This window comes from Leptodactylus fuscus, chromosome 6 (genome assembly GCF_031893055.1).
Source record: "Leptodactylus fuscus isolate aLepFus1 chromosome 6, aLepFus1.hap2, whole genome shotgun sequence".
NCBI lineage: Eukaryota > Metazoa > Chordata > Amphibia > Anura > Leptodactylidae > Leptodactylus > Leptodactylus fuscus.
This window is the reverse complement of record NC_134270.1, coordinates 16698092-16720532: the sequence shown is the minus strand read 5'-3', so window position 1 is coordinate 16720532 and position 22441 is coordinate 16698092. Positions and strand designations below refer to the sequence as shown.

Here is a 22441-nt window from a genome sequence, read left to right as displayed (position 1 = left end):
CGAAGTATAACTGAGCCTGTAGCGCCACCTATTGGAGGGTAGATCCCTATAAATCAGTGGCCAAGGTTTAAGAAGGCTTGTAACATGACGTATCTACCCAACCATTACCTTGCTCTGAACTGACGAAGGGCAATGATCCTAAAAAGCGCATTATTGGGGCTATCAAGGACGTCTGAAGTCTTATGGATGGTGTTAAAGATTCTTATAAGAGACGCCTGGCTATGAACTGTCTCAAGTTCATCCTTTGGAGGACTGACCGCTTTCTCCTCACCCCTTGTAGTGCCTGTTTTTCAATAAAGTTTTGGGCCTGTGATTTCCCTGTCCCCAATCCCTCATCATCCGTCACTTATTGATTGACATGTGAAGCTTTATTGGAATCTTGGTACAGGATGTAATATAGTACACGGTGTAATATATAGTGCAGGGTATAATATATAGCGTAGGATCTCTCACAATACACATACAGCTGCTAATAGGGTTGAGCCGATCTTGAGATTTCAGGATCAATTTCAAAATCGTGAAATTTGCTCGATTGCCGATTGGGATCCGATCTTTTCCGATCCTGATCGTTCATCCCTAGCTGCTGTCAGTGTAGGCCACAGGCACGCGGCTTACACGGACTGCAGAGTATAACCTTCTGCCCCGACACAGGTGCGATGATGTCATTCATCAGCGCCTGCAGTCAGAAGAAGGACAACGCTCTTCGTGGGACGTCAGGTAAGTAGTAGATAATACTGTATGGGGGCCAGAGTGGAGCATATAATACTGTGTGGGGGCCAAAGTGGAGCATATAATACTGTATGGGGGCCAAAGTGGAGCATATAATACTGTATGGGGGCCAAAGTGGAGCATATAATACTGTATGGGGGCCAGAATGGAGCATATAATACTGTGTGGGGGCCAGAGTGGAGCATATAATACTGTGTGGGGGCCAGAGTGGAGCATATAATACTGTGTAGGGGCCAAAGTGGAGCATATAATACTGTGTGGGGGCCAGAATGGAGCATATAATACTGTGTGGGGGCCAAAGTGGAGCATATAATACTGTGTGGAGGCCAAAGTGGAGCATATAATACTGTGTGGGGGCCAGAGTGAAGCATATAATACTGTATGGGGGCCAGTACAAAGTTGTTTGTATTATTGAAAGCTCTCTAAAGCTCCATTTAGATCACTATATCGTGTGCATCTGCCCAGTATTAAAGGTTAAATTGCCGCATTGGCACTTTGCGATGATTTAGTGCGTTTTGGATTGCAGTTTGGGCACTCGATCTCTAAAAGGTTCCCAATCACTGGTGTAGGATCTCTGCCTTTATTGTATGCTCTGCTTCTGTGCCATCATATATTGTAGGGTGTAATAATGTAGGATCTCTACCTTTACTGTATGTTCTGTGTTATTGTACAGTGCGGGGTGTAATATATAGTGTAGGATCTCTGCCTTTACTGTATACTCCGCTACATTATATGATTGTGTTACTTAATGTACTGTATTATAGCTTGCTATGTGTTACAGTACTCTGTACGTTTGCAGTTTGATGACATTATAAATAAAGATATTCCGTCAACCCAAAGCTGCCATCTGGGTGTCATTGCCTTTTGGCAGAAAATTTTATAGCTTGGTTTATACCAGGGGTAGGGAACCTTTGGCTCTCCAGCTGCTGTGAAACTACAACTCCCAGCATGCTCCATTCACTTCCATGGGAGTTCCCAGAACAGCAGAGCCAGTATGCATGCTGGGAGTTGTAGTTTTGCAACAGCTGGAGAGCCGTACGTTCCTTACCCCTGGTTTATACCACTAGGTTGGCATTACAGGCGGCGTTCTCCTTTTTTTCTATATATTTTTTCAAAATTTCCAGGTAAGCATTTCATGGCTAGACCTATATGTCGTCTCCAGCCGAATTGGTCATACTACGCGCACATACCAAATGTATTTGTTTCACTGTCATTAGATTTATGGCTTGTGATTGACTATTGTAGAAACAAATGTCTTCTTTGGCTCTCTGAGATTATATTATTCTTTGTACTTAAGTATTGTTCCTAATCTTTTAGCATTGGCTGGAAATTTCCAGACGTGTAACTTGAGATGATCAGCTTTTCAAAACAACATGATTTTGTAATATTGTCACACAAGGTTTCTTTTATAAACGTGTGAAGCCACCCAGTGGTTGTGTTAGGTATTGCAGGATTTCCCTAGCATTACGCAACAAGCAAAGAAAAATTGGAGTCCTGCACCAAACTCAAGACAAACTTCAGAAAGATTACACAGAACAGACTTCATGTAAATCCTGTTTGTCCTTGACTATGAGATTCCTGCGACATGTTCACTACTTACCAAGCACAGCGCCGTTCATGGTATAGTGGCTGTGCTTGGTATTGCAGCTCAGCCCCATTCGTTTGAATAGAGTGAAACTGCGGCAGTGTCATGTGATCAATGGACAAGACATCACTAGTCTGAGAAGAGGATTTGAGGCTCAATATGACGCCTTTATCACTAGTTTAGGGATCAGTGATTGTAAGACAATTGTTTCGTGCAAAAATAAAAAAAAGAATTAAAAATAATGAAAAAAAGAAAAAACAGAAAACATATAATTAAAAATAAAATTTAATTAGAAAACACCGATTGGTTAAAATTCCATTAACAGATTTATTTGATTTTTTTTTTTTTTGTATATTTTTACGTTGCGATACGAGTTTAGGGGAGAGAAGAGGATCAGGATTGTGCTTCGCTGGCAAAGGCTTCGTCACGAGATCTGAAAAACTTTCCTGAAAACTTTATCACCAATGGAAAAGGATCCTCATCAGTCCAATATAAAAGAAAACCAGCCCCCAACCCAACGAGTCCGACTATACAGTAGTGTAAAGGGTGGCCAACCCGCGGACGGTGCGGTACAATGTGGCGTCCTCCGGGACGTTCCAGTTCAGAGGCAAGGTCTCTATTTCCTGAAGGTGAAGACGTCAAGCGATTTGTGTTTTTTTTTGCTTTCTTTGGGCGACGTTGGCATCGACTCTTCTACGGTTCCTCCATATAAACAACTTTTGGGGTCCGGGTGTTCCCCGGTGCATTCTATGGTGGGTATATAGCCACTGTCCCACATGCCGGGCCCACACAACTTACACAGGTCATGAAGGCTGCAGGGGATTTTAGGCAAGAGACGAAACTGATAGAGCAAACTCCTCGCCTGTGCACGATAAAAACAATAGGTAAGAAATGACGCAACACTATTTAGAGTACAGCAAGGTACGGCCGAAACGTACTCACCTTCTTGAGGACCAGCTCTCCGTTCATGTGCATAGCCAAGTTACTGAAGTGCAGCAACATCTGATCAGTCGGCAGCTGCTGCTCAATGACGTCCTCGCCATATAGGACAATTATCGCAACGCAGAGAAAAAGGTGGAAATAATCTGTCTATAAGGAGAAACATTGTAAGTCACAGCAAAAGATGTTCGAACACATCCCAAAACATCCAGCCATGACTAGGGTCGAGCCGATCTTGAGATTTCAGGATCGATTTTAAAATCCGATTTCCGATCATTCCAGCCAATCCTGATCATGAAATTTGCTCGATCGCCGATCAGGATCCGATCTTTCCCGATCGCTCAACCCTATTTATGATATATACATGAATAGGGTTGAGACGATCTTGAGATAAATTCTGACCTCGATCCCACCAGAAAAGATCAGGATCGGAATTCCGATCGTGAAATTTACTAGATCGCCGATTGGAATCCGATCCCGATCGCTCAGCCCTATCCATGACTCAAAGTGATCCAAGTCTATTCATAACTTAGGTGGCCTGAGCTGCAATACCAGACACAGTCCATGCACAAAAGTGGCGCTGTTTCTGGACTGTTTCACAATACCCCCTTTCCTGTGGCATCTGTTTATGTCTATGGCTTGTGGAAGGTATCGGTGTGTCCGGTTTTCTCACTTTTCGCACAAATACTCTCCGCAGAGTCTCATAGTGATCTACTCTGTGTACAATGGCACCTCCTACTGGTATATAATAAATAGAGATGAGCGAACAGTGAAATATTCGAGATTCATTTCAAATTATCCCCTCAATATTCGACTATTCAAACGAATATCGAACCCCATTATAGTCTATGGGGAAAAATGCTTCTTTTCAGGGGAAGCCACACTTCGACTCAGGAGAGTCACCAAGTCCACTATGTCAGCCCAGGAAATGATGCCAACACCCTGGAATGCAACTGGGACAGCAGGGGAAGCATTTCTGGGGGCATCTAACGTGCCCAAGTCCCTGTATTATCTCGTCGGGATCCCTGTCAGCTTGCGATATGCAGGAGCTGACTTTTTCCCATAGGAATGCGTTGACCACCGTTGATTGGCCGAATGCCATACAGAGAACAGCATTCGGCCAATCAACGCTGGTTCTGCCGGAGAAGGCGGAGTCTAAGATCAGTCCACAGAAGTCTCCATTGTGGTCCGATCTCAGATGTAGCAGTGTTGAGCGCACAGGTGTGTTGAGCTGGCCGTGCGCTGAGCTCTGCTACACCCGAGATGTAGCAGAGCTGAGTGTGCGCTGAGCTCTGCTACACCCGAGATGCATCTCTGGTGTAGTAGAGCTCAGCGCACGGCCAGCTCTGCTACATCTCGGGTGTAGCAGAGCTCAGTGCACACTCAGCTCTGCTACATCTCTGGTGAAGCAGAGCTCAGCGCACACTCAGCTCTGCTTATGCCGTAAGTATTGACGCAACCGATATTGAATAGTGACGTATTCAGTTTTTCTAGGTTTAGTAATGGACTTCTTTGAAACACCCCCAGATTTGTGATCAGTGTGGGGACCGAGCTGTCAGACCCTCAACAATCAACAAGTCCAGAGGACGGGGGCAACTTCCTGTTACCAGAATACCCCTTTAAAATTCATCAGTGCCAAAAAGCCGCCATACATAAGGTGATGTCATGTAACAATGGCTGGTACCTGGTAGTGAGCCCAGCACGCCTCCCACATCCTCAAGGCTTCAGAGTCCGAAAATTCTCTTTTGAAACACAGGAGGATCCAGCGGTGGCAAAACAGCATTTGGAGGCCATCTTCTCCCAACAACAGCAAGTGCTTGTGGAAACGCGGATGCATGAGGCGAAGTAATTCACGGAGATACAGCTGAAAAAAGATGATATGTGATGGTTCACAATAAATGTAATCCAGGACCAGAAGACCGGAATAAACCATAGAAGAGGGTCTGTCTAATGATGGACAACAGACCCGAGGAGCCCCACTGATTAATTGGGGGGTCACTTACTAATTGCTTCTCCATGTCCTCATCACAGGGCGAGCTGATAAAAATCGTATTCTGCATAAGGCCGACAAAGCACCAAAACGTGTCGGACTCATCAAGCACTTCTGTCAGCAGCGGGGCGACCAGGTCGGACATTCCCTGCGAGTAGCCGACCCCGGGGCAGTACACCGCGAAATTCAGTAGTATCCTCCTAGAGAAGAGAAATCAGACACAAGGAAAGGTAATAGAGAGCAATAGACGGAGAAAGACACTGACATAGGACACTATATACAATCTATATCCTGCAGATAGGACACTATATACAATCTGCTCCTCCTGTATAACCTGCAGATAGGACACTATATACAATCTATATCCTGCAGATAGGACACTATATACAATCTGCTCCCCCTGTATACCCTGCAGATAGGACACTATATACAATCTGCTCCTCCTGTATATCCTGCAGATAGGACACTATATACAATCTGCTCCTCCTGTATACCCTGCAGATAGGACACTATATACAATCTGCTCCTCCTGTATAACCTGCAGATAGGACACTATATACAATCTGCTCCTCCTGTATACCCTGCAGATAGGACACTATATACAATCTATATCCTGCAGATAGGACACTATATACAATCTGCTCCTCCTGTATATCCTGCAGATAGGACACTATATACAATCTGCTCCTCCTGTATATCCTGCAGATAGGACACTATATACAATCTGCTCCTCCTGTATAACCTGCAGATAGGACACTATATACAATCTGCTCCTCCTGTATATCCTGCAGATAGGACACTATATACAATCTGCTCCTCCTGTATAACCTGCAGATAGGACACTATATACAATCTGCTCCTCCTGTATACCCTGCAGATAGGACACTATATACAATCTGCTCCTCCTGTATAACCTGCAGATAGGACACTATATACAATCTGCTCCCCCTGTATAACCTGCAGATAGGACACTATATACAATCTGCTCCTCCTGTATATCCTGCAGATAGGACACTATATACAATCTGCTCCTCCTGTATACCCTGCAGATAGGACACTATATACAATCTGCTCCTCCTGTATATCCTGCAGATAGGACACTATATACAATCTGCTCCTCCTGTATATCCTGCAGATAGGACACTATATACAATCTGCTCCTCCTGTATACCCTGCAGATAGGACACTATATACAATCTGCTCCTCCTGTATACCCTGCAGATAGGACACTATATACAATCTGCTCCTCCTGTATACCCTGCAGATAGGACACTATATACAATCTGCTCCTCCTGTATAACCTGCAGATAGGACACTATATACTACCTGCTCCTCCTGTATATCCTGCAGATAGGACACTATATACAATCTGCTCCTCCTGTATATCCTGCAGATAGGACACTATATACAATCTGCTCCTCCTGTATACCCTGCAGATAGGACACTATATACAATCTGCTCCTCCTGTATACCCTGCAGATAGGACACTATATACAATCTGCTCCCCCTGTATACCCTGCAGATAGGACACTATATACAATCTGCTCCTCCTGTATATCCTGCAGATAGGACACTATATACAATCTGCTCCTCCTGTATAACCTGCAGATAGGACACTATATACAATCTATATCCTGCAGATAGGACACTATATACAATCTGCTCCTCCTGTATAACCTGCAGATAGGACACTATATACAATCTGCTCCCCCTGTATACCCTGCAGATAGGACACTATATACAATCTGCTCCTCCTGTATATCCTGCAGATAGGACACTATATACAATCTGCTCCTCCTGTATATCCTGCAGATAGGACACTATATACAATCTGCTCCTCCTGTATACCCTGCAGATAGGACACTATATACAATCTATATCCTGCAGATAGGACACTATATACAATCTGCTCCTCCTGTATATCCTGCAGATAGGACACTATATACAATCTGCTCCTGTATAACCTGCAGATAGGACACTATATACAATCTGCTCCTCCTGTATAACCTGCAGATAGGACACTATATACAATCTGCTCCTCCTGTATATCCTGCAGATAGGACACTATATACAATCTGCTCCTCCTGTATACCCTGCAGATAGGACACTATATACAATCTGCTCCTCCTGTATAACCTGCAGATAGGACACTATATACAGTCTGCTCCTCCTGTATACCCTGCAGATAGGACACTATATACAATCTGCTCCTCCTGTATATCCTGCAGATAGGACACTATATACAATCTGCTCCCCCTGTATAACCTGCAGATAGGACACTATATACAATCTGCTCCTCCTGTATATCCTGCAGATAGGACACTATATACAATCTGCTCCTCCTGTATACCCTGCAGATAGGACACTATATACAATCTGCTCCTCCTGTATACCCTGCAGATAGGACACTATATACAATCTGCTCCTCCTGTATACCCTGCAGATAGGACACTATATACAATCTGCTCCTCCTGTATACCCTGCAGATAGGACACTATATACAATCTGCTCCCCCTGTATACCCTGCAGATAGGACACTATATACAATCTGCTCCTCCTGTATATCCTGCAGATAGGACACTATATACAATCTGCTCCTCCTGTATACCCTGCAGATAGGACACTATATACAATCTGCTCCTCCTGTATATCCTGCAGATAGGACACTATATACAATCTGCTCCTCCTGTATACCCTGCAGATAGGACACTATATACAATCTGCTCCTCCTGTATATCCTGCAGATAGGACACTATATACAATCTGCTCCTCCTGTATATCCTGCAGATAGGACACTATATACAATCTGCTCCTCCTGTATACCCTGCAGATAGGACACTATATACAATCTGCTCCTCCTGTATATCCTGCAGATAGGACACTATATACAATCTGCTCCTCCTGTATATCCTGCAGATAGGACACTATATACAATCTGCTCCTCCTGTATATCCTGCAGATAGGACACTATATACAATCTGCTCCTCCTGTATAACCTGCAGATAGGACACTATATACAATCTGCTCCTCCTGTATACCCTGCAGATAGGACACTATATACAATCTGCTCCTCCTGTATACCCTGCAGATAGGACACTATATACAATCTGCTCCTCCTGTATACCCTGCAGATAGGACACTATATACAATCTGCTCCTCCTGTATATCCTGCAGATAGGACACTATATACAATCTGCTCCTCCTGTATATCCTGCAGATAGGACACTATATACAATCTGCTCCCCCTGTATACCCTGCAGATAGGACACTATATACAATCTGCTCCTCCTGTATACCCTGCAGATAGGACACTATATACAATCTGCTCCTCCTGTATAACCTGCAGATAGGACACTATATACAATCTGCTCCTCCTGTATAACCTGCAGATAGGACACTATATACAATCTGCTCCCCCTGTATAACCTGCAGATAGGACACTATATACAATCTGCTCCTCCTGTATAACCTGCAGATAGGACACTATATACAATCTGCTCCTCCTGTATAACCTGCAGATAGGACACTATATACAATCTGCTCCTCCTGTATATCCTGCAGATAGGACACTATATACAATCTGCTCCTCCTGTATAACCTGCAGATAGGACACTATATACAATCTGCTCCTCCTGTATAACCTGCAGATAGGACACTATATACAATCTGCTCCTCCTGTATACCCTGTAGATAGGACACTATATACAATCTGCTCCTCCTGTATACCCTGCAGATAGGACACTATATACAATCTGCTCCTCCTGTATACACTGCAGATAGGACACTATATACAATCTGCTCCTCCTGTATACCCTGCAGATAGGACACTATATACAATCTGCTCCTCCTGTATACCCTGCAGATAGGACACTATACAATCTGCTCCTCCTGTATACCCTGCCCCTTGTACTAAATCAGTTATCACCTCATGGCCTCCACATTGGGATTATCTTCTCCTCGAAAAAACTGATTACTCCGATCTGTTCTCACAACATCCTTGTCCACAGTAAACTGGACGCTCCTCCAGAAAGATTTTTGGGCATCAGGACTCATGGAAAGTCTGAAGATTGAGAAAAAAATGTGAGTGAAGTAAAAAATTTTTTTTATACATATATATATATATATATATATATATATATATATACATATATATATGTATAATATATATATATATATATATATATATATATATATATATATATATATATATATATATATATATATATATATTGAAGTGCCAATACAGATGTACTATTAGGCTGAGGGTCCATATTGCGGAAACGCAGCTTTATTTGTTGTGGTTTTTTGAACCAAAGCCAAGAGTGGATGGAGCAGAGGGGAAAAGTATAAGAACTTCCTATATACACTCACCGGCCACTTTATTAGGTACACCTGTCCAACTGCTCGTTAACACTTAATTTCTAATCAGCCAATCACATGGCGGCAACTCAGTGCATTTAGGCATGTAGACATGGTCAAGACAATCTCCTGCAGTTCAAACCGAGCATCAGTAGGGGGAAGAAAGGTGATTTGAGTGCCTTTGAACGTGGCATGGTTGTTGGTGCCAGAAGGGCTTGTCTGAGTATTTCAGAAACTGCTGATCTACTGGGATTTTCACGCACAACCATCTCTAGGGTTTACAGAGAATGGTCCGAAAAAGAAAAAACATCCAGTGAGCGGCAGTTCTGTGGGCGGAAATGCGTTGTTGATGCCAGAGGTCAGAGGAGAATGGCCAGACTGGTTCGAGCTGATAGAAAGGCAACAGTGACTGAAATAGCCACCCGTTACAACCAAGGTAGCCAGAAGAGCATCTCTGAACGCACAGTACGTCGAACTTTGAGGCTACAGATGGGCTACAGCAGCAGAAGACCACACCGGGTGCCACTCCTTTCAGCTAAGAACAGGAAACTGAGGCTACAATTTGCACAAGCTCATCGAAATTGGACAATTGAAGATTGGAAAAACGTTGCCTGGTCTGATGAGTCTCGATTTCTGCTGCGACATTCAGATGGTAGGGTCAGAATTTGGCGTCAACAACATGAAAGCATGGATCCATCCTGCCTTGTATCAACGGTTCAGGCTGGTGGTGGTGGTGTCATGGTGTGGGGAATAATTTCTTGGCACTCTTTGGGCCCCTTGGTACCAATTGAGCATCGTTGCAACGCCAAAGCCTACCTGAGTATTGTTGCTGACCATGTCCATCCCTTTATGACCACAATGTACCCAACATCTGATGGCTACTTTCAGCAGGATAATGCGCCATGTCATAAAGCTGGAATCATCTCAGACTGCTTTCTTGAACATGACAAAGAGTTCACTGTACTCCAATGGCCTCCACAGTCACCAGATCTCAATCCAATAGAGCATCTTTGGGATGTGGTGGAACGGGAGATTCGCATCATGGATGTGCAGCCGACAAATCTGCGGCAACTGTGTGATGCCATCATGTCAATATGGACCAAAATCTCTGAGGAATGCTTCCAGCACCTTGTTGTATCTATGCCACGAAGAATTGAGGCAGTTCTGAAGGCAAAAGGGGGTCCAACCCGTTACTAGCATGGTGTACCTAATAAAGTGGCCGGTGAGTGTATATGTCCCATTCCTTTTGTCCTATATAACGTATATACTCGAGTATACAGTTTTTGTGCTGAAAAAGTGCGCCTCAGCTTATACTCGCGTCAATATGGTAATTGAAAATGTCACATGACTGGTCCAGAGTGTAAGACACCTGTGGGAGGCCGCTGGAGCAGCGCTGCTGCCGATAGGTGAGTGGTAAGGCAGCGCTGCCTCCAGGACCGCCCCAAAATGTTTCCAGAGCATCTTCTCTGCCTTGGAAACATCTTAAGGCGGCCCTAGGGACAGAGCTGTCTCACCGACCATCTATCGGCAGCAGCGCTGCTCCAGCGGCCTCCCACAGATGTCTTTTACTGCTGACCAGTTAAATTACCACTCGAGTCAATACGGTAACTGACTCGACCGTATTGACTCGGCTACAGCCGGCCTCCGCTCCAGTCCCGGCCCCCTCCCTCGGCTACATCACACGCCGGGTGACATGGCCACATTAGCGCAGGCCCGCACTCAGCGTGTGTCGATGCGTGTGTCACGCCCCCTACACTGAGACGCAGGAGCAGTGGCGGCAGAAGATGAGCATCGGCAGCAGCGGGAGGTCGGTAAGTATGAGAACTTAATGTTTGTTTTACAATAGTCCCCTACCTGCTGAAGTATTCCCAGCAGGTATCGGCCTATTTAGCAACCTCCCCGGGCCTGCTCACTGCCGACCCCCACGTCACCTAATACTTTAGGCCGCGAAGGCCGGCAGTGAGTAGTTGGAGGCCTGAAGTAGCTGGCTTCAGGCCTATATGGTAATGCCCAGATGTCACGTGGTCTGGGATATTACCATATAGGCCCAAAGCCTGTGCTAGCAGTACCATATAGGCCAAAAGCCTGTGGTAGTAGTAATAGCCTGTTACTGCTAGCACAGGCTTTGGGTCTGTATGGCAACAGGCTGTTACTGCTACCATAATGCTTTGGCCTATATGGTAATATCCCAGACCACGTGACATCTGTGATATTACCATATAGGCCTGAAGCCAGCTAGAAGTAACATGAGCACAAACAGAATGTCATGCATTTTCCCCCCTCGGCTTATACTCGAGTCACGAGTCAAGTTTTCCCCGTTTTTTGTGGTAAAATTAGGGGGGGGGGTTGGCTTATATTTGGGTCGACTTATACTCTAGTATATACGGTATATCCCATTCCTTTTGTCCTATATATATCCCATTCCTTTTGTAGTCAGTCAGCAGGGGACAGAAGGGTTCAGCCGACCCCCTTATATTTCTGATGGACGCTGCTGCCCCTGGAATGGTGTGTGGATTCATAGGGGGAATTTATTGTACTTTTTACACCAGTTTCTGGCTTAGTGTAAGCGGAGAAAAATTACAATTACAGCTATGTGCCAAAAAATGCAAGACACCCTCCCCCGAGTTGTGTTGTGGTTGCCACTTTCTTAAATGAAGGTGGAGGTTCGCAAAGCAACAAATTTAGCACTGGGTGAGTAACTGAAATCTGCAGCGCCCCCTGGTTAAGGTAGATTTCAGCTTCAGGAGCTAGGACCATCCAAGATGTGCCAGAAGTATAAAGAGCGGCACCTACAGTAATAAAGGGATACTATTATTAGAATCCCATTTTAATGACAAACCCACGTAGGAATAACCTTAAAGGGATCCTATCATTGGATACTTTTTTTCTCACTAACATGCAGGAATAGCCTTAAGAAAGGCTATTTGTCTCCTACCTTTAGATGTCTTCTCCGCACCGCCATTCGGTAGAAATACAGGATTACTTGGGTTTCAATCTTCTAGGCCTCAGGTCGAGCTGACTGCGCATGCCAGGACCACAAGAAATTGGCCACTTACACCAGCTTACTGTATAAGCGGCCATTTTCTTGTGGCTGCGGGCATGCACAGTCGACTCTGCCGAGGCCTAGAAGATTGAAACCCAGCTCCAGAAGAAGACGCGCAGGGAGGGGGCGTTCCAGAAGAAGACGGAGGCGGCGCTGGAGATTTCTCTTGCATCATTGGGGACGCCCCCAGTGCTGCGAGAGAACTCATTTGCATACTGAAGAAAACCGGGATTATATACCGAACGGTGGTGCGGAGAAGACCTCTAAAGGTAGAAGAAGAATAGCCTTTCTTAAGGCTATTCCTACGTGGGTTTAGCTAAAAACAGGATTCTAATGATAAAACCGCTTTAACCCTTTCCCGACATCCGCTGTACTAGTATGGCACATGTCGAGTGTTTAAATATGGTGGCCGCCCGGGAGTCGGGCGGCCGCCATAGCCGCCGGGTGTCTACTGTGTTGCACAGTAGACAGCCAGCGCTAATGCCTTGGATCGGTCCTCGGACCGATCGGAGGCATTAACCCCTCCGGCACCTCGGTCAAAGGCGCCATTTTCCCGGCGGCACATGGGCGGTGCCATTTTGCCGGTGATCGCCGGCGCCTTGAGCATGCTCCAGGGCCGATGTCCCGTTTCCATGACTTCCGGGAGCCTTGTAAAGGCCCCCGGGCTTGTCTGCATTGATTTCCTTTTGCAGGCTGGTCTATGCAGCCTGCAGAAGAAATGCTGATTTATTGCATTGCATTAGTGATCAGACCCCCTGAAAAAAAGTAAAAAAAAAATATAATTTTTTAAAAAAAAAAGTATTAAAAATTCAAATCACCCCCCTTTCCCTAGAACACATATAAAAGTAGTTAAATACTCTGAAACATATACATGTTAGGTATCCCCGCGTCCGAAATCGCCCACTCTACAAATCTATAAAAATATTTTTCCTGTTCGGTAAACGCCGTAGCGGGAAAAATAGTCAAAAGTGCCAAACCGCCTGTCACGGAGCAAAGGTATACGTCTTCCTCCGGATGGTCTTTTGAATCAACACGGACGCAAGAGGTCGGGAGACAACAGCAATTTATTGTAATCCACAAAGTTAGTAGCCGGCAGCGGTCACATCAACCGTAATAACAATAAGTCCACAGAAGTCACAATCCAATGATAACTTTGGTTCCTTGGTCCTGTAACTAAATTCTGGCTCTCTGCAGAGCTGTGCACAGGCCGGCTAACACATACTAACTCCAAGCTACAACTATATACTAAGACTGTTACTTCCTCTATCTGTGGGTGGGGAGGGCTGAGTCACAGATCCTTCCCCCCTCACCTATACCAAGGAGAGCAGACTCCCTGTCTCCTGTGGACAATGCACCGTCCAACATCTTCTTGGAGACACTGATCAGATTATCTCCACCCATTGTCCTCACTGGTCCTCACTAGTTAGAGGTATTTGCATACAATGTGCTAACACACTAGACCCTAATCAGCCAACTACACACTGATGTTTACAACAGGTTAGAGAATACATTCCACATGAAATATATATTACACATTGCCTATAGTATAGACTCTAACCATCCCGTGACAACCCCTCCCCCTCTCAAAACATGTGCATGACACAATTGGCCTACACAGGTAAATTGGGGAATGCACATCAGTCTCTATAGCTCATATTTCCTCCTGCCGGGATAACCCATCTGTGTTCTGGTGTTGGTTCCCTCGGCGGTACTGAATGGTAAAGTTGTAGGGTTGAAGGGCTGGCATCTGTCAGAAAATCCGGTGGATCCATGTTGGCTTCTCCCTGAGCTTGGCTTCGGGTCTGTACCTGCCACTCCTGTATCTCTCCAGTCTCCTGGGGGCAGCCCTCCTCATGGTCGCTTTGCAGGGTCATCTCCTCCAGTGCCTCGATCAGTTGATCTTTCGTTCTTCCCTGGTAACTCAGGTTTAGTTCCCGGGCCCTTACTTGTAGACTTGCCATAGTCCAGTTCCTGTATTCTGAGGTTGTGGCTCCATTAATCGCTGAGCTGCTGTAGTCCATCTCGTTGTCCGCTGTTGATCCCACCACTGCCAACCAGTTGTCACGGAGCAAAGGTATACGTCTTCCTCCGGATGGTCTTTTGAATCAACACGGACGCAAGAGGTCGGGAGACAACAGCAATTTATTGTAATCCACAAAGTTAGTAGCCGGCAGCGGTCACATCAACCGTAATAACAATAAGTCCACAGAAGTCACAATCCAATGATAACTTTGGTTCCTTGGTCCTGTAACTAAATTCTGGCTCTCTGCAGAGCTGTGCACAGGCCGGCTAACACATACTAACTCCAAGCTACAACTATATACTAAGACTGTTACTTCCTCTATCTGTGGGTGGGGAGGGCTGAGTCACAGATCCTTCCCCCCTCACCTATACCAAGGAGAGCAGACTCCCTGTCTCCTGTGGACAATGCACCGTCCAACATCTTCTTGGAGACACTGATCAGATTATCTCCACCCATTGTCCTCACTGGTCCTCACTAGTTAGAGGTATTTGCATACAATGTGCTAACACACTAGACCCTAATCAGCCAACTACACACTGATGTTTACAACAGGTTAGAGAATACATTCCACATGAAATATATATTACACATTGCCTATAGTATAGACTCTAACCATCCCGTGACACCGCCGTTTTTTCACTCTTTCGATTCTGATAAAAATTAGAATAAAAAGTGATCAAAGCAATAACATTTCCCGAAAATGGTAGAACTAAAAAGTACACCCGGCCCCGCAAAAAAAGACGCGTGTACACACACGTATAAAAAAGTTACGGCTGTCAGAATATGGCGACTTTTAGAAAAAAAAAAATGTAACACCGTTTTGGATTTTTTTTAAAGGGGTTAAAATGTAAATAAAACCGTATAAATTTGGTATCCCCGAAATCGTGATGAAACACAGAATACAGGGGACATGTCATTTTGGTTGCACAGTGAATGCCGTAAAACCGAAGCCCGTAAGAAAGTCGCAGAAATGCATTTTTTCTTCAAATCCACCCCATTCTGAATTTTTTTCCTGCTTCCAAGTACATTATATAGAATAATTAATGGCGGCTTCATGAAGAAAAATTTGTCCCGCAAAAATTAAGACCTCATATGGCTCTGGGAGCGGAGAAATAAAAAAGTTATGGGGTTTAGAGGGAGGGGAGTCAAAAACGAAAAATGAAAATCAAAAAATGCCATCGGCGGGAAAGGGTTAAATAATACAGGCATATTATTAACACTTTCATACTGCACAATCGTCCCCCATAGACTTCTATAAGCCACTCGCTCCTCTCATCACGTGTATCGTATAGAAACATCACAATCCCGTTTTTGACCTTTTATTCTGGATCTGAGCGTACTCCTCTCTTCTCTGAACCCGCAGAGCTTCACGTTCCTCTGATGTAGACTCCCAGTTGTAATATCCAAAAAGAAACGGCCACACTTCGCCTCTAAGGGACGGTTCAATACCACCGAAAAATATAGCCTGGAACAGAATTAAAGGGGAGGTAAAAACACATCACATTGACCCTACTGCAGAGGAATATCATGGGAGCCAGCTGGATGAGATATATATATATATATATATATATATATATATATATCCTCTTATAGGATTATTAATATGGTTATCCTATTAGGGGGCTGTTCTCATCAGGATTTTTAACGTCCCTTTAGGGATTTTCTGGAAGACAAATAATAACCTTAGGATAGGTCATCAATTTCAGATCACAGAGGTCCAGTGAAGTCTGGTCTGCCGGCATCTTGGATCAGCGGAATCCTTTTCTTGGAGCCATGTATTGGATCACACAGGAGATTTTTTTTTTTAAGCTCAGTCTCATTTACTTGGCTGGGACTGAGCTCTGAACAGGTCATGTGACCAATCTCTGATCTATAACATGGGATTGATTCTCACCCAAGCAGCTGATCTGTGGGGAACCCGGATATCAAGCCCCCATCAATCAGATAAGGAAGGGGCTGAGGCGCTGCATGTACTGGAGCCTGTCCCCGATTCCTCCTATCACTGCACAAGCCTAATAAAAATATACAATGGCCTCGAGACTCATGCGCCCCGCCAAGGACGAGTGAATTATGCCGACAGGTTCTCCCGGTGGGAAGGAGGAATCCCAAGGACATCATCTTCTCTATCACTTCTAGTAACAGACTCCTGCAGTGTTGAGCAGGCGCTGGTATCTCACAGTGCTGCCGCCCCCTGCTGGACACAATGGTTAGATCTTTCCTCTTAGAGCAGACCTAACCATTGTGTCCAGCAGGGGGCGGCAGTTCACCCCTGACCACATATCTATGGTCCTACACAGATCAGCTGGTCGGGGGTGCATCAGGTGCATGTAGCCCGAAGTTCTTTGCTACGTGGCCTGTATATCATGTGGCGGCACTAACTCAGCTCTGCTCCCATTTCTGTATTCCTTATAGGGAACGTGACACAGCGCTCTTCTCTCCGTATACACTTCTGCTCACCTTGCGTAGTTTATATTCTTCTTCCACCTGTCCCGCCTCATTGAGATGCTGCAGCCACCGCGTGACGTTCAGTCTTTGGTAAACGCCTTCTTCAGGATGAGACTCCGAGGAGAGGACGCTCGGCCTTTGAATTGAGAAATGTAGACAAGTCTTCTCCTCCGTCACCTGATACACAGCAAGTAAGGAAAGGATTAAGAAAACTCAAGATGAAATACAGGTTTATTTCTTAAAGGTAGAGTCCTGGGCATTAAAACCCCCCAAAAACAAGGGACCAATTGAAGATCAATTCTTACATAGACGCCCTATTCAGGGTGGGGAGGCTGATTTCAGTCACGAAATCCTAGAGTCCATGGTACATGCACGGGCCCGTGTTAAAACATGGCTGCTTATATGGAGCCATCGAGACGAATGGTCGTTATACTAGCCATGAATAACATGTTGGTAAAGTACAGAGCTTTAGGGGTCTTTCAAAACCTCTTGGACCCACTGAGGCACGGACTCAACGAGACCCCTTAAGGTCTCCTGTGGTATCCAACAGGAGATACTTAACGGAGTAGCCCCATGAAAGACAGGAATAAGCGACACAAAACTGGGGGTTCAGCCTCCGGGTGGTCCATCGATCAGGAGAATGGAGACCCGATTGTTCTCTTATACCCTCCCTGTGAATGAAGCTTCAGTGCACTTGTGACCGGCACTCCGCTCATTTCTATAGGTGCCGTCTTGGCCGTCCTATTGTAGTCTATGGAGTGCCGGTCATGCAAGTTACGCTTCATTCACACGGAGGATGCCAGGGGGACTTTAGGCCCCATTTCTCCCAATTGCTGGGGGCTCTGTGGGTAGGGACAATTCCTTTAAGTCCTGTGAGGTGGGATCGCCAGGGATCAGATATATCTCAGACGTTATTAGGAGGACAGAGTTGTCCAAACCAAGGAGGCCCTTTAATAACCTAGCCCCATAGATCACATCGGTCCAGTATTCCTCTCCTCTTAGTCCAGATTTCCCACTAGCTCTGGCTCCTTGTAGATCGCCTTTTACCTTTCGCTCCTTCTCACCTTCTCCTTCAGTTGAGCCTCACGGCAATATTTCCACTGCTGGAAAACTTCCGATAACTTGCCCAGACCACCATGATGGAAATGGAAAACTTTGTATTGACTTTCCCTGCTGGCGATGACGAGCTGTCCACTGGTACAGGCGTCATCACTAGAGACAAGGAACAGAACAAGATGGATGTGGTGGACGTGTAGCCTCACTGTATACTTATTATACATTGTGCTTTAAAATGCTTAAAGGGGTTTTCTGGTCCCCAATGTCCACAGGATAGGTCAACAGTGTCTGATGTGTAGGGGTCCGACATCTGCTGGAGTATAACCTAAATCAAAATTGCAATTAATCAGGGACTTTACCTGATTACAATTATTATTAATTAGAGTTTGGCTAGTATTATCAGTCCCATAGACTCTATATAAAGGTATGATGTATGCATGACTGTTCTAGTCACGTGTAGGACACCAATAATTGGTAGCGGGACCCCGAATAAACAGACACCTCTGTCCTGTGGATAGGTAATATGTTATGATTCCAGGAAACGGGCCGCTTTAACTTCAGGGCCAACGGTGGACTTATACCGGGCCCTATGGTAGTGGGGGGCCTGTGGGAAAGTGAGACAGTCCTGCATTAAAGGGATTCTACCATTACAACCTCTTGTTTTTGTGGATAAGACGTCAGAATAGTCTTTAGAAAGGTTATTCATCTCTTACCTTTAGATGTGATTGCCGCCGCGCCATTCCTTAGAAATACCGTTTTTTACCGGTATGTAAATTAGTTTTTCTGGCAGCGATGGAGGCGGGCCCCAGCGCTGAAAATGCGATGGGGGTGTCTCCACTGCTGCTCGAGAACAGGATCAAGCAACGCCTCTATCCTCGGCTGGATCCTCCCCTTCTCTGTCGTCTTCCTCCTGCGTCACCTCCGACACCTGCGCAGTTGGCTCTGCCAGTGAGACACTAGTAGAGCCGACTGCACATGCCGGCCGGCAGCCATTTTTGGGAGGCCGCTCTTGCTCTTGTAGTTCAATGCAGGAGTGGCTTCCCAAAAATGGCTGCCGGCCAGCATTCACACTCGGCTTTGCTGGTGTCTCACTGGCAGAGCCAACTGCGCAGGCGTCGGAGGTGACGCAGGAGGAAGACAGCAGAGAAGGGGAGGATCCAGCTGAAGACAGAGGCGTCACAGGATTGTGTTCTCGAGCAGCAGTGGGGCCCGCCCCCATCGCTGCCAGAGAACTAATTTGCATACCAGTAAAAACCGGCATTTCTAAGAAACGGCGCGTCGCAGATCACAGCTAAAGGTAAGAGACCTATAGCCTTTCTAAAGTCTATTCCAACATCTTATCCACAAAAAAGAGGTTTTAAAGGGGCTCTATCAGCAAAATTATGCTAATGGAGCCCCAAATATGCGTGAATAGCCTTTAAAAAGGCTATTCAGGCACCGTAAATGTTATATTAACCCCCATACCGTTTTTAAATAAAAGCAATAAAAACATATATGCAAATCTTACCGAACGTGCACCATCGGCATCCACGATGCGACGTCAGCTTCGGGCACGCCTCTTCTGTCTTCTTGTAGTGACGCCCTCTGGTTCCATGTCTTCTTCCGGCTTCTTCTCTTCAAATCCCTCCGGATCGCTACTGGGCAGGCTCAATCGCCATTTTACTTAATGGCAGTGCGCGAGTGTACTGCGCATGCGCAGTACTCTTGCGTACTTCTACGGGAACTGAGCATGTGCAGTACACTTGCGAACTGCCATTAAGGAAAATGGGAAATACCTGCGCAGTAGCGCTCCGGAGGGAAGCGCTACTACGCAGGCGCGGGATTTGAAGAGAAGAAGTCGGAAGAAGACGTGGAACCAGAGGGCGTCACTACAAGCAGATAGAAGAGGCGTGCGTGCACCGTGCAGCCCCGCTCATGAAGCACGTTTGGTAAGATTTGCATATATGTTTTAATGCTTTTATTTAAAAACGGGATGGGGGTTAATATAACATTTACGGTGCCTGAATAGCCTTTTTAAAGGCTATTCACGCATATTTGGGGCTCCATTAGCATAATTTTGCTGATAGAGACCCTTTAATGGTAGAATCCCTTTAACCCTAGAACGCATACCCATAGAAATCGGGTCCGCCAGGACGGGATTCTGTAATGGATCTGGACCTCCTGGCCAGGCCTGCGAGGCCCCAGGTATGCGTTTTAGGGTTAAGAATGCTGTAGCGGGCCCTCCTGTTATGCCATGGCTCCTCCGGGCGCAGAAGAGTTGCATACAACAGTGCAGCAGGAAGACGTCCACTTCCCGCTTCACCATTCGGTCACGGTCTCGGCTTCTGGTGTCCTCGGAGCAGAAGGCGCGATGTCGTGACGTCTCTTTATACTGTGAGTAAACGGAGAGTGACATAATATAATGTCCGAGGGGCGTAATATTGTATGGGGCCACTAGGGAAGCAATATACTGTGTAAGGGCCGATGGGGGGGGGGGGGGGGCATTATAATTTGTGAAGGTAAGTTAGGTGGTGGTAATGGGGAGGACCCACTTATGAAAACTTTACATTGGGCCCATCAATATCTGCCAGGAAGAGAGTGATGGCTGAATAGTACTAATAACTTTCTGTATTGTTGCGTAAACCCCCCCCTTTGCTTCAGCTAAAACACATTGTACACACACCTGAAGAAGAGTCGCAACGAACGCATCTGGCCCAAATCTACTCGGAAAACGCCGCACGTCTGCTCCAGAGCCAAGAGCTTCTGCTGCTCCTCCCATTTGGCAGGACTTCCGCGGCCATTGAGTTCGGAGCACTGCGAGATGTTGTCAGGACTAGACGCATAGCAGGCCATGTGACCGTCCGCCTCCGGTCTGACAACAGGACACAAAGAAAGACGGAAATCTGCATTGTCAGCAAAGACGCAAAAAGCCATATACTAATAATGTAATAAGACAGAAGGGAACCTAAATTATAGGGCTCCAAATAGGATTTAGGGGTCTGGGGTCTGCAGTAGCTGGTTTGGTTCCGCACTCATAAGATTATATATATATATATATATATATATATATATATATATATATAAAAATCCCTATTGCCCCCCCTCACTCCCCAGCTGCCTCACAGTTTCTCTCATTAACCACTTCTCTTGGTCTCTCACAATGTTCTTCTTCTGCCACACATGTAGGTGGAAACACGATTGATCTTGTCTTCCATCGACTCCTCACAGTTTCTAAATTTACTAACTCTGCTCTGCCCCTCTCTGATCATAATCTTCTGTCTCTCACCATCAGTGCCCTCTCCCCTTCACAAGACGCCCCTACCCAACACACATATAGGAACTTGCGTGCTATCGACACCCAGCACCTCTCAGATACTCTACAGTCCTCTTTGTCCCCCATCTCCTCAATCTCCTGTCCCAATCTGGCCACCAGTCACTATAATGAAACCCTTAAAAATGCATTGGATGAGGTGGCTCCCCCCTCCACTCGTAAAGTCCCACATAGGAGGCAGCAGCCCTGGCACACGTCACAGAAACAAATTCTCCAGCGATGCTCTAGGTCTGCCGAACGTCTCTGGAGAAAATCACGCTCACCTGCAGATTTCCTCCACTTCAAATTTATGCTTAAAACATATAGTTCTGCCCTTTACCTCGCCAAACAAGACTATTTCACCTTCCTCATCTCTTCTCTCTCCAGCAACCCTAAAAGGCTTTTTGAAACCTTTCACTCCTTACTCACACGCAGGGTGCAGACGCCATTCACAGACCTTAGTGCTGATGACCTGGCCATGTATTTCCATGATAAAATTGATAAGATCCGTCAGGAAATTACTGCCCAAGCCGCAGGTGGCATTGATCCCACCACCTACCATAGCAATGATCCCCTCACCAACCGCACTTCAGACTATCCATTCTCATCTTTTGAACCTGTTACAGAAGAGGAAGTCTCCCAACTACTTTCTTCATCTCGCCCTACAACCTGCAGTAGTGACCCCTTCCCCTCACACCTTCTCCAATCTCTGTCGCCTGCTGTCACTACATACCTTACTAAAATATTTAACCTCTCTCTCTCTTCTGGAATCTTCCCATCCTCCTTCAAGCATGCTGTTATAACCCCGCTACTGAAAAAACCCTCCCTGGACCCGTCCTGTACTGCTAACTATCGACCCGTCTCTAACCTCCCCTTCATCTCTAAACTCTTGGAACGCCTGGTCTATTCTCGTCTAATCCGCTATCTCTCTGCTTGACCCCTTACAATCTGGTTTCCGCGCTCTGCACTCTACTGAAACGGCT

The 22441-nt window shown here is 45.8% G+C and overlaps 1 protein-coding gene across 2 annotated transcripts in view; it reads right to left on the bottom strand.

Moving 5' to 3' along the window:
* Positions 1-2639: 2639 nt before the first annotated feature.
* TBC1D16 (TBC1 domain family member 16) overlaps positions 2640-22441 on the bottom strand; it is a 34814-nt gene continuing 15012 nt past the window's right edge. For both annotated transcript variants that reach the window (XM_075279407.1, XM_075279408.1), the window contains exons 4-12: positions 20832-21020; positions 18178-18325; positions 17126-17290; positions 15985-16133; positions 9169-9303; positions 5257-5443; positions 4938-5117; positions 3257-3403; positions 2640-3176 (exon numbers count right to left, since the gene is read on the bottom strand). In XM_075279407.1, coding sequence (XP_075135508.1) covers positions 2931-3176; positions 3257-3403; positions 4938-5117; positions 5257-5443; positions 9169-9303; positions 15985-16133; positions 17126-17290; positions 18178-18325; positions 20832-21020 — 1546 coding nt within the window. In that variant the 3' untranslated portion in view covers positions 2640-2930. The remainder of the gene's footprint in view (positions 3177-3256; positions 3404-4937; positions 5118-5256; positions 5444-9168; positions 9304-15984; positions 16134-17125; positions 17291-18177; positions 18326-20831; positions 21021-22441) is intronic.